This window comes from Cydia pomonella, chromosome 13 (genome assembly GCF_033807575.1).
Source record: "Cydia pomonella isolate Wapato2018A chromosome 13, ilCydPomo1, whole genome shotgun sequence".
In the NCBI taxonomy this organism is placed as follows: domain Eukaryota; kingdom Metazoa; phylum Arthropoda; class Insecta; order Lepidoptera; family Tortricidae; genus Cydia; species Cydia pomonella.
The window spans coordinates 5,691,366-5,703,846 of record NC_084715.1 but is presented as its reverse complement, the minus strand read 5'-3'; the positions used below and the strand labels follow the sequence as shown (position 1 = coordinate 5,703,846).

General features: G+C 37.4%; 2 protein-coding genes across 2 annotated transcripts; both read right to left on the bottom strand.

Annotated features, from left to right (window-relative positions):
• Positions 1–809: 809 nt before the first annotated feature.
• Positions 810–5,169, bottom strand: LOC133524023 (salivary glue protein Sgs-3-like). The gene is made up of 2 exons (XM_061859791.1): positions 5,152–5,169; positions 810–1,676 (listed from the first exon to the last, which is right to left on the bottom strand). Coding segments are annotated over exons 1-2 (837 nt in total). The 5' UTR covers positions 5,153–5,169; the 3' UTR covers positions 810–840.
• Positions 5,170–10,198: 5,029 nt separating this feature from the next.
• On the bottom strand, positions 10,199–12,073 carry LOC133524024 (salivary glue protein Sgs-3-like). Its single transcript, XM_061859792.1, has 2 exons — positions 11,993–12,073; positions 10,199–10,924 (listed from the first exon to the last, which is right to left on the bottom strand). Coding segments are annotated over exons 1-2 (696 nt in total). The 5' UTR covers positions 11,994–12,073; the 3' UTR covers positions 10,199–10,229.
• Positions 12,074–12,481: the final 408 nt, after the last annotated feature.

Genomic DNA, 12,481 nt, shown 5'->3' with positions numbered 1-12,481 from the left:
TGCATATACAATAAAATAAAGAGTGCCCATATGATATCATATGACACTAAAATTAATGTTGCTTGAAATTATATTGAAAACTATCAAGATTATTCTAGTCTGCATTGATACGCGCATCGCGTTGCCGGCGCTCGCGTACCGAGCGCCAACGCCATCTATCGAGCGTTATTTCGTGAAATCGGAGAACGCTCCAAGGATTAAGGGCTCTTAACGACAACTTTCCGCTATACAACATAGTTTACTTTTTTGTACATAGTTTTTGTTTGTCTTTATGTTTTACTTTTGACTCTCAATTGCTCAAAGGTTGACTGGAAGAGATCCCTTATAGGGATAAGTTCGCCTTTGTACATTGCCAACATTACTATTTTTTCCTTTTATTGTATCTTTACCTGTCCCTTATGTACAATAAAGTGTTACATACATACATACATACAACAATACATAGGTGTTATTTAGTTCGACAGTTGCATCCCCACATAACTAAACAACTCTGAAATCGCGAAAATAATTTGACTAAAGAAAGGAGGCCTGTTCCTATCTCTATCGCACAGACGTAATTATATTGCTGTCCCGCCCATAATGCAGGCGGTCAATGACAATGTGCGAGCCGGATAGCAATATAATTGTGCGCGTGCGATAGAGATGGGAACAAAAAAGGAATATATGTATGAAATGTCTCGTGCTAAGCGGCCTTTCTTAAATAAAGGCATCAATGGACATATTAGCTATGGGACAATAATTTCTCCTTCCTTGTTTTCGGGGTTGGAAAATAAAAAATTGAAAAAATTAATTTAAATGAAACTATATCATTATCATACGTACATCAAGGTTTTATTGCCTTTATCCATTTACATTGTTACCAGCTGTATTCTGCAGGTCCGGTGTTGTTGTTGTTGTTAATCTTCTATGTTTTGTTGATTTTGCTTCTGTTTTTGTAGTTGGTTCGGTTGTCGTGGGTTCTGTTGTTGTTGTCGTCGTCGTTGGTTCTGTTGTTGTGGTTGTTGGTTCTGTTGTTGTTGTTGTTGGTTCTGTTGTTGTTGTTGGTTCTGTTGTTGTTGTTGGTTCTGTTGTTGTTGTTGGTTCTGTTGTTGTTGTCGTTGTTGGTTCTGTTGTTGTTGGTTCTGTTGTTGTCGTTGTTGGTTCTGTTGTTGTTGTTGGCTCTGATGTTGCTGTTGTTGTTGGTTCTGTGGTTGTTGTTATTGTTGTTGGTTCTGTTGTTGTTGCTTCGGCTGTCGTTGGTTCTGGTGTTGTTGGTTCTGTTGTTGTTGCTGCTTCTGTCGTTGTTGTTGTTGGTGATGACGTGGTTGGAGTGGTTGCTGGTGTTGTAGTCGTTGTTGTTGGGGTTGGTGTTGTTGTTTTGGGAGTGGTTGTTTCTATTTCAGTTGTAGGTTCCTTAGTTGTTGGTTTTTTAGGACCCGTATTAGTTCTGGGTCGGATAATAGATTTTGTAGCTCTCAATCGTTGTTTTGTAGCTTTCAACGGTTGTTTTGTAGATGGATTATTTGGTCTATTTAAAATTCTTTTGAGGATACTCTCAGGGATCCAGTGTCCAGGAAACTCGGATTCTATAGGGTTTGAGATAAACACCAGAGGGTCGTTTTTCATGCCACGGTGCATGGGCGCCGCACCGGCGCCTGCGACCGCGGTAGTTATTGCAAGTAGCACATTCGGAAACACTGCAACAAACGATTTCATTATCAATTAATTTAAAGATGTGTTGGATTTTTTACTGAGAAGATTTTACACATGGTAATTACGACCTGTGTCTTTAAACATCTGAGGGCACGGCAGTGCCCCCGCCAAGACGAGTCAAGCGAAGCGCAACTACCTACCTTTTCTCGAAGCTTTTCGTCGTTTTTTTGTAGCCTCGAAACTTGGGTTTGGATATTATTTAGTCAAGCATAGATTCAAAAATCGTTTAATTGATTTGTTTCGTAGGGAGTCAGTAGGCAAGAGTACACCGCGACACGACGGTATCTCTGCTCTTTCTGTTTTAATTAGAAAGGGACGGGTAGTCTGCCTCGCGCGCGAAACACTGTCGCGTCGCACTCGTGCTAACCGAAGATTTTATTATCGATTACATTACTAAATGGCAGTGGCGGGGTGTACATGGTTATGTATATATAAAGTATATTGTTATCGGGCTTGATGATTACGATAATTATGCCTGACGCGTCGAATGATGATGCCTATGACAGTTCATCTAAGTCGCCCTTTAATAGGCTTAATTTAAAATTTATGTAATATTAGTAATGAATAAATGAATTTCTATTTAAAAACAATAATCGAAGGATTCCTTTTTACCTACCGTATTTTGGCATGCATACTTTGCCTCCTATCATAAAACTTCTAATTACAAGATAAAACTATAATAGACATTTTAGATTTTTTGTTTCATTTTAATATTTACAAGTATTTTGTGCAAAACATTACCCTTATTTTGCAGTTCCTGCAAGATTTGAAGACAGAAATGTATTATTGAAATATATTTGTGCCCATTCTGGATGATCACACAAATGACCACAATAGACTAAAATGTTGCAATTTTGGAAAAAAAACATAGATGTGCTAAAAATAAACATTAGCATCCTGTTAGATATTCGTCAGACCGTTATTCTTACATTTACTCTCTACAGTTCCTACTCAGGGTCTATCGTGTTCTAATTTTGCTGCTTACCATGAATTGCGTGAAATAAATATATTATTTATTTATTTATTTAATCTTTATTGCACAATACATGAAGGTACAAATGGCGGACTTAATGCCTTAAAGCATTGTCTATCAATCAACTAATGGGTTAAACCAGAAAGGTTAAGTAGCCAGTGACTTTTACAGTAAATGAATTTGTAACCGAGACTATATATGAACTTACACATATACTTAATACAAATAAACATACATATATTCTATATATTATGTTAATTACTGTATTTAATCATGTTTTCGTTGTGCACAATAAAGAATATTATTATTATTTATACGGGTTCTTTAAATATCTCAGTACACAGAGTACTGGCGTAATGAAGTACACGGGCCAAGGCTAAGTGCATTTCATATTAGAAAAAATATAATGTAGATTCTGGTCTAGGTCTGTGTGGCTATATCATTCTGTAAAAAATTTCGGGTGATTCGGCAAGTATTCAGAATTACAGCTTTCTGCATAACAATGTAAGACTATGAAGGTAATGACAGAGATTTTAAGGAGGTGTGTAATTGTGGCGGGATGACACCTGTGGTAGACAAAACAATGGGTACCATGCTAACGTTGTTTAGCTTCTATATCCGGGCTATTTCTTCCTTTAAGTCGGTGTATTTGGATAATTTTTCAGCTATTGTACTTTGGATGTTATGGGTGTTAGGGATGGCTATGTCTATCAAAAGGGCTGTTTTCTTTGTTTTGTCTACCACAGTTATATCTGGTCTATTATAATGTGTCGTTCGGTCTGTTAGTATTGCTCTATCGAAGTACATTTTATAAGTATTATTTTCCAGGACATTGACAGGTGTGTATTTGTAGTAGGCAGTGGCTGGAGGATGGATCAGGTGGTATTTAAAGTGCAAGTTTTTGGTGAACTATATTTGCTACCTGGTCGTGCCTGTGCTTATAATCAGTTTGGACTATTGCTCTGCATGCTCCGGTTATATGCTGAATGGTTTCTGCTGAACTGCTGCACTTCCTGCATAAATCTTCGGTTCTGTTTTTAATTATGTGGTTTTGGTAATTTCGAGTCTCAATAACTTGATCCTGGATAGCCATGATGAAGCCCTCCGTCTCTGGGAAAAGTTCGCCACGATTCAGCCATGTGTTCGACGCCACTTTGTCGACATTTGGTTGGCTTAAATCGTGACGGTGTCTTCCGTGTAGGGACTTTGCGCTCCATTCAGCTATTTTGGTTTTATGGTCTGTTAGAAATTCAGTTTTTTGGGTAGTTCTGTCTTTCAGGTTCAAGGGCGTAAATTGGCGGTCGTTCTGTTCTATGGCTTTATGGATGGTAGAGGAAATTGACTTTTGGTGAAAATACTTTCTCAGTGTCATTATTTGTTTGTTATGGAGGTTTGTTATATCTATAAGCCCTCTGCCGCCTTCCTTCCTTGGCAGAGTCAGTCTTTGAAGGCATGATCTAGGGTGGTGTTTCCTGAACTTAGTCATTATTATTATATATTCATACATACATAATTATACCAAGTGTGAATCACTAAGTTGATGAAGAAGAAAGTTTGTCAAGGAAATACTTGCGCAATATGAGCTTGAATGTGAATTTGGTCGGCGCTTGTCTGATAAAGAGTGGGAGAACGTTCCAAAGTCGGATTGCCTGGACAGTGAGAGAATTGTACATGAAACCCGTTCGGTTTTGGGGGACAATGAGCTTAAGACTACGGGAAGAGCGAAGATCTGTGCCTGGACGTGGGGTAACAAATTTAAATTTCGAACGGAGATAATCTGGGGCGGACGTGTCAACCAAGAGAATACATAGAATACGAAGGGACCTACGCTCTCGAATAGGAAGCCAATTAAGTTTTGTACGGAAAGAGGAGATATGGTCATACTTACGAAGTCCGAACACGATCCGAATGCAGCAAACGATAGAGTGCTCTTAACGTGTTAATTACTCTACGACTGACGTCGGACACCTGAGGTTCCCACGTGACCCCATTGTCGATTGTTAGCCCTAGGTTCTTCACTTGCGATGAAAGCGGACTAACTTCTGTTTCAAAGAGAACAGGTGCCGCATTCAGCAGTATTTACCAAAGCGAGTAAGCGGATGCTGCCAAGTAATATGGCCTGGCATTTGGCTGGGTTAACAGTGATTCCAAAACAATGTGTTATGTGACCAAAAGGAAATACGGTTAAGGTCTAAGTATATTTCGGCAATTGCCTGGTCCAGATCCTTTGCACTCGCTTGGGTATAAAGCTGCAAGTCATCAGCATACAGATGGTAAGAGCATTTAATTTTAGAAGTAATAAGGTTAATAAAAATTTAGAAAAGAAGAGGTGGGAGAATTCCGCCCTGTGGAACACCAGAAGTAAGAGTGCACCAGTCAGAAGACGTACGATCAGAATGAACCGACTGACGGCGGTCCTGAAGATACGAAGAAAACTAACCAGCCGCAGTATATTAATAAATGGATACATTAAAATAATTACTTACTTACTTTTTGCTTTTTGTTGCACCTTTTCCTAATTACAAGCAAGTAGTTACACTATTCAAGTAAGAAATGAAAAATCTATTACTAGAACTAATCACCTATGAGCACCATAATTAATGAATATTTGAAAGCCTTTACGATACTAAATTGAGCGAGACTTTAGGCAATACCTTAAGAGGAATTCCTAGTTGTGATTTTTCCACACAAACGCTCTCGACTGTTTCCTCCCTGGATTTTTAACCTAGAGCAATGATTTTTTCAAATAAGATCAATATCATCAATAGCTGTGCCGCTATGTTTTGCTTTTTTTGATTATTTTATTTTGAAGAAACTTACAGCGCCTCGAAAATCGCAAAAACGGCTCAATTGAATTGGCTGTAAAAAAAGGCACAGTATACAAATATGACAACAAATATCCAAAAAATCAAAACATAGCGGCATAGATTATTTGTTCCTCTTGCAATTTCCAAAATTTCATAATGATTGGTTGCGTTTTGGAGGAGGAAACAATCGAGAGCGAAACCTCGGTTTTTGAGTTTTTGCGTGTGAATTTTAGTCCGAGCTGCAGTTGTCCTTATCGCACGAATTGGAGGCGGAGACAGTTTCTAAATATACATACACAGAAGGAATAATGATGGGCATAACATCCTTATGGTTAAAATGAGAAAATATCTCTAGTATTTAGACTCAGTGTTGTGTGGACGAAGGACACCCGGCACATCCGCGAAGTGGAAAATCCTAGGTCTAAGTTGGACGACTCAAGGTAACGGTTCTGAGCTTACTTCTAGCTGGCGACAAGGACAGCCAGAATCACCACCAGCGGTCTTCAACGGCGACCAACGATTTAGCTCCACAACTCCCGGACTGAAAGGTAACTTCGCCCTACACTATTTCACATTTTAGTTTTAATTTAATATTCTAATTTTATTATTTTATTCTATGAACCGCATTAAGATTTTTACACAAATAGAAAAAAACCGGCCAAGAGCATGTCGGGCCACGCTCAGTGTAGGGTTCCGTAGTTACTCTTCCGTCACAATAAGCTAAACTGGAGCTTAAAGTATAGTAAATTGTTAACCAAGGGATGAAACGGTACCTTTCACGCGAGTTAAACTAATAGGCAAATTTGCATAATCAGTACCTAATTAAAGTAAGTCTTTTTACTATGAGAAAAAACTTTTTGCGATAACTCAAAAACAGCTAAACTGATCATGTCCGCTATAGTTTTCATTTAATGTCTTTCTTAAGCTCTACTTCCACGATTTTTTTCATATTTTTTGGACCTATGGTTCAAAAGTTAGAGGGAGGGGGACACCTTTTTTTTCTCTTTCGGGGCGATTATCTCCGAATATACTCACTTTATCAAAAAAATGTTTGTTGAAGACCCCTATTAGTTTGAAACTTGAAAGACCTTTCCAACGATACCCCACACTCTAGTGTTCAAGCAAAAAAAAATTCACCCCCACTTTACGTGTAGGGGAGGTACCCTCAAAAAAATTAAATTTTTATATTTTATTGTACGACTTTGTCGGCTTTATTGATTAATATATCCATGCCGAATTTCAGCTTTCTAGCACTAACGACCACGGAGCAAAGCCTCGGACAGACAGACAGACAGACAGACAGATAGACGGACATGGCGAAACTATAAGGGTTCCTAGTTGACTACGGAACCCTAAAAAACAATACATTTTGGGGGTTCCTCATACTTAGAACTGAAACTCAAAAAATCTTTTTGAATCAAACCCATACGTGTGGGGTATCTATGGATAGGTCTTCAAAAATGATATTTAGGTTCCTAATATCATTTTTTTCTAAACTGAATAGTTTGAGCGAGAGACACTTCCAAAGTGAAAAAATGTGCCCCCCCCCCTGTAACTTCTAAAATAACAGAATGAAAAATCTAAAAAAAAAATATGATGTACATTACCATGCAAACTTCCACCAAAAATTGGTTTGAACGAGATCTAGTAAGTAGTTTTTTTTAATACGTCATAAATGGTACCGAACGGTCGGTGGTAGTGACAAAGGTCGGTAGTGTCTAGAAGAAGCTCTGGGGATACGAAACCTAATATTCATAACCAGTTCCGGGCTATCAACAGATCCGTTTAAGATTTTAGTTAAATAGACTGAGTCAGTGATTTTTCTTCTCAAATCTAGGGGAAGAAAATGGTGTCTTACGCACCTATCACGATAACACAACTCTGTAGTTTTAGTTTTGAATTGAAGGAATTTTAAAAACTTTCTTTGAATGGACTCAATTAGTTCAATGTAGATGTCGTAACAAGGATTCCACACAACGAATACATATTCGAGGATAGATCGCAGTATAATACTTTTACAGGATTTACTTTTTTTAAATTTTGATGTTGATCTCATCTTTATCATGAGATCAACATTAACCTAGAGACCTGGAGGCTTTCTGTACTATTTTGTTTATATGGTTATTTGGTTATCAAATAGAAGCTTTGGGTCTTGATAAAGACCTAAATCTCTGGTTGAATGTGAATTGGCGATGCTGGTCGAGTTAAGTGTGTAGTTGAACAAGATTGGGTTGGGTTTGCGAGTAAACGACATGGTATGACAGTTTGCAACATTAAGGTCTAATCTGTTTTCGTTTCTAAATACTACACACTAGCGTTCGACAGAATAGACCATCATATACTAATGTATATAATGGTCTATTCTGTCGAACGCTTTACTGAAATCAGGTGTCTACTTCCATGTTACGTGAAGCATAATCACAAAATATTAATAAATTGGACTTCATAGACTTATTTTTTACAAATCCATGCTGTTCGGCGATAAAAGATATTTTAAGAGATGAATAAACTTGGCTATGGACGATTTTTTCTAGTATTTTAGCAAAAATACATAACTTCGATATAGGTCTATAATTTTTTATGTTAGAACAGTCACCAGACTTATGCACAGGAGTAACAAAGGCAGATATCTAGATTCTAGGGACAGTGCCTTCAGCCAGAGATCAACGGAAAATACTACAGAGAGGTTTAACGAGACTTTCAGCACAATTTGAAATTAAGATAGGCTGTATAAAGTCGGGACCTGCACCTTTGTTAACCCTTTACCAGGCTAAGGGATATATATTTCCCACATACGGCTCTTCAAACATGTGTTCTATTTTCGATGAGTAAGACCGACATTCGATTGTCATTTTTGAACTGTCAGCCTGGTAAAGGGTTAAGATCAACAGACTTTAACAGTTTAAGGACTTCGTTAGAGTTAATTTCAATGTCGCATATGCTAGTAGCGGTAGGTTCAGTCATAGGTTGAACGCCATTTGAGCTACTGCAGAGAAAGGTAGTTTTGAAATAATCGGCGAATAGATTACAAACAGATTCACCAGTATCGGCTTGAGTAGATTAATATTTCATAACAGCTGGGAGACTCTGAGATCTCTTACTAAGCGATTTAGTGTAGGACCAAAATATTTTGGGTTATCTACAACCGCGTTTTCGACTCTGCTGATATAGTTTTTGTAACAAGACTCCTCTAACATTTTAGCTCTCCGCCTAAGTAATGAAAAAGTTTGTAAATCAGAAAGACAGCCATACTTTTTATATTTCTGAAAGTACTTATGTTTTTCTTTCAACACTTTTTTTAAAGCCGGACTAAACCACTGAGGATATTTATTTGGGAAAACAATTTTGTGAGGTATAAATTTATCTCTTAAATTATAAATAGTTGAATTAAAAACCGATAAGGCGTCATCCAAAGACCCGTCATTAAGAATTGTATCCCAGTTTAAAATATTTAGCTCGGCGCATATCTTTTCGTAATTGCCTGTTTTGTAATTATATACTTGTCTTGTATTAGACGCAAGGGTGTTGAGGTAATTAAGCACAGTTCTAATGTCAAAGACTTGTGGTGAGCGTCCTCAGGTTCAGCAAGGGGACAGAGACAGGGATTTATTAAAAGCGGTTTGTTCGAGAACGATAAGTCTAAGATTCTGTTATTAACATTATGTACTAAGTTGAACTGGTCCAAATTATGTTGATTAAGGGTATCAAAGAAAAATACTTGAGTTTCTCCGGCCAGCCCACGTGGTTCGATAAGGCAATCGGGGAGTAAATGCCAATCTATATTAGGTAAATTGAAATCTCCTAATATGACAAATATATCATTTGGAGTAGATAACATTATGTCATTTAGTTTGTTAGTAAAATTGTACAATTAGGTATTAAAAGAGTTACCATTGTTTTCTGAGCATAAGCACAATATTGTTACGCGAACCTGTTAGTATTGTGACCCAGACATCCTCCGCCGAGGAGTGGCATCATAAAATAAAATATATATTTTTTTTCATCAAACCCATACGTACCCCACACGTCCAAAGTGGTAAAATGCGCCCCCCCCTGTAAGTTTTAAATAACAGAATGAAAAAACTAAAAAAAAATATATGATTTACATTACCATGCAAACTTCCACTGAAAATTGGTTTGAACGAGATCTAGTAAGTAGTTTTTTTTAATACGTCATAAATGGTAAGGAACCCTTCATGGGCGAGTCCAACTCACACTTGTTTAATTTTCATTTCGGAGAAATATCAGCCAGCCCTCGTAATTGTGGGCTTTGGATAGAGATGGGAACAAAAAGGAATATATGCTCTAAATGTTCGGGCTAAGCGGCCTTTCTTTAGATAAAGGCATGAATGGACATTTTGGAATTTTTTTATTTAAACGTATGGCATACATATCGTAAAAATAGAGACAATATAATTAATTAAATATTTACACATAGACCAGTCAGCCACTTCATGGCTTCGTCGCTCAGGGTGATCAGGTCTTCGGGAGGACCGGCGACATAACGCGTTATAGGGCAGTCTTGAATTATGTGCTGGATGGCTTGGGCTTCCGCACCGCAGCTGCAGGCCGGAGAATCAACCCTCCCACAGCGGTGTTTGTAGTAGGCGCATCGACCGTGACCAGTATGAAGTCTATTAAGATTTTGGACAATAATTTCTCCATTCTTATTTTCAGGGTTGGAAAATATCGAATTGAAAATTTTAATTCAAATGAAACTATATCCTTATGATACGAACATCAGGTTTTTATTGACTTTATCCAATTAAATTGTTACCAGCGGTATTCAACAGGTCCTGTGTTGTTGTTGTTTTTGATCTTTTATGTTTTGTTGGTTTTGGTTCTGTTGTTGTTGTTGTTTCAGTTTTTGTAGTTAGTTCTGATGTCGTTGGTTCTGTTGTTTTTGGTTCTGTTGTTGTTGGTTCTGTTGTTGTTGGTTCTGTTGTTGTGGGTTCTGTTGTAGTTGGTTCTGTTGTTGTTGGTTCGGTTGTCGATGGTTCTGGTGTTGTTGTTGCTGGTTCTGTCGTTGTTGTTGTTGCTGGTTCTGTCGTTGTTGTTGTTGGTGATGACGTGGTTGGAGTGGTTGCTGGTGTTGTAGTCGCTGTTGTTGGGGTTGGTGTTGACGTTGTTGTTTTGGGAGTGATTGTTTCTATTTCAGTTGTAGGTTCCTTAGTTGTTGGTTTTTTAGGACCCGTATTAGTTCTGGGTCGGATAATAGATTTTGTAGCTCTCAATCGTTGTTTTGTAGCTTTCAACGGTTGTTTTGTAGATGGATTATTTGGTCTATTTAAAATTCTTTTGAGGATACTCTCAGGGATCCAGTGTCCAGGAAACTCGGATTCTATAGGGTTTGAGATAAACACCAGAGGGTCGTTTTTCATGCCACGGTGCATGGGCGCCGCACCGGCGCCTGCGACCGCGGTAGTTATTGCAAGTAGTACATTCGGAAACACTGCAACAAACGATTTCATTATCAATTAATTTAAATAGAAAATTGAAGATGCGTTGGATTTTTTACTGAGAAGATTGTACACATTGTAATTCCGACTTGTGTCTTTAAAAATCTGAGGGCACGGTAGTGCTCCCGCCACGACGAGCCAAGCAAAGTGCAACTATCTACCTTTTCTCGAAGCTCTTCGTCGTTTTTTTGTACCCTAGTAACATGGGTTTGGATATTATTTAGTCAAGCATAGATTAAATAAACGGACAGACAGACGGACATGACGAATCCATAAGGGTTCCGTTTTTTGCCATTTGGCTACGGAATCCTAAAAATTGTTTAATTACTTTTGTTTCGTAGGGAGTCAGTACGAGTACAACGCGACGGTATCTCTGCTCTTTCTAACTGTTTTTGTGTGTGTTGTTTGTTGTTGTTGTGTTTTTGTGAAAGGGACGGGTAGTCCGCCTCGCGCGCGAAACACTGTCGTGTCTCACTCGTGTTGAACCCATGATTCTGTATTACGAAGATTTTATTATCGATGAAGTTACCAAATGGCAATGGTGGGGTGTACAGTCGAGTTCATAAATATGTATACATTTTTTCACCTTATTGCAAAGGATTAAGGTGTAGAAATGTACACATATTTATGAATTTAAAAAATAATCGATGGATCATTTTTACCGTATTTTGACATGCATATTTTGCTTCCTATCATACAATTTATAATTACAAGATAAAACTGTAATAGGTAAGTATTTAAGTTTTTCAGATTTTTTTGTGAAAATGTTACCCATATTTTGCAGTTCCTGCAAGATTTGAAGACAAAAATGTATATACAAATATATTTGTGCCCATTCTGGATGATCAGTTGATCACACAAATGACCACAATAGACTAAAATGTTGCAGTTTTAGAGAAAAACGTATATGTGCTAAAAATAAACATTAGCATCGTCTCAGATATTCGTCAGAGGGTTATTCTTATATTTGCTCCCTACATTCCCAACTCAGGATCTATCGCGTTCTAATATTGCTGTTTACCATAAATTGCATGAAATATATTAAAATAATAAATACTTACTTTTTGGTTTTTGTTACACCTTTTCCTTATTACAAGCAAATAGTTACATTATATAAGTAAGAAATGAAAAATCTATTACTGGTACTAATTACCTATAATCGCCTTAATTAATGAATATTCGAAAGCCTAATAACGATACTAAATTGAGCGAAACTTTAGGCAATATCGTAAATGCTGGTCATCGTATATATTTTTTGTTATTAAACCTAAAACATGTAGGGACAGCGTCCTATATTCGCCTAAGCTTAGATGATATTAAATAAAAAATAAAATATATTACATTTTAGCTTTTACAGTTACACGCAATGTGTTTTTTTTTTTAATGTTTGTTACTCCATAACTCCGTCATTTCTGAACCGATTTTGAAAAATATTTTTTTGTTTGAATGTACAGATTGGTCCCGTTTTTGTCGAAACTCAGTTCTGATGATGGGATCCATGTGGAATCGAGGGAACTCTTCAAATGTGAAAGGCATACATATAGTGATTT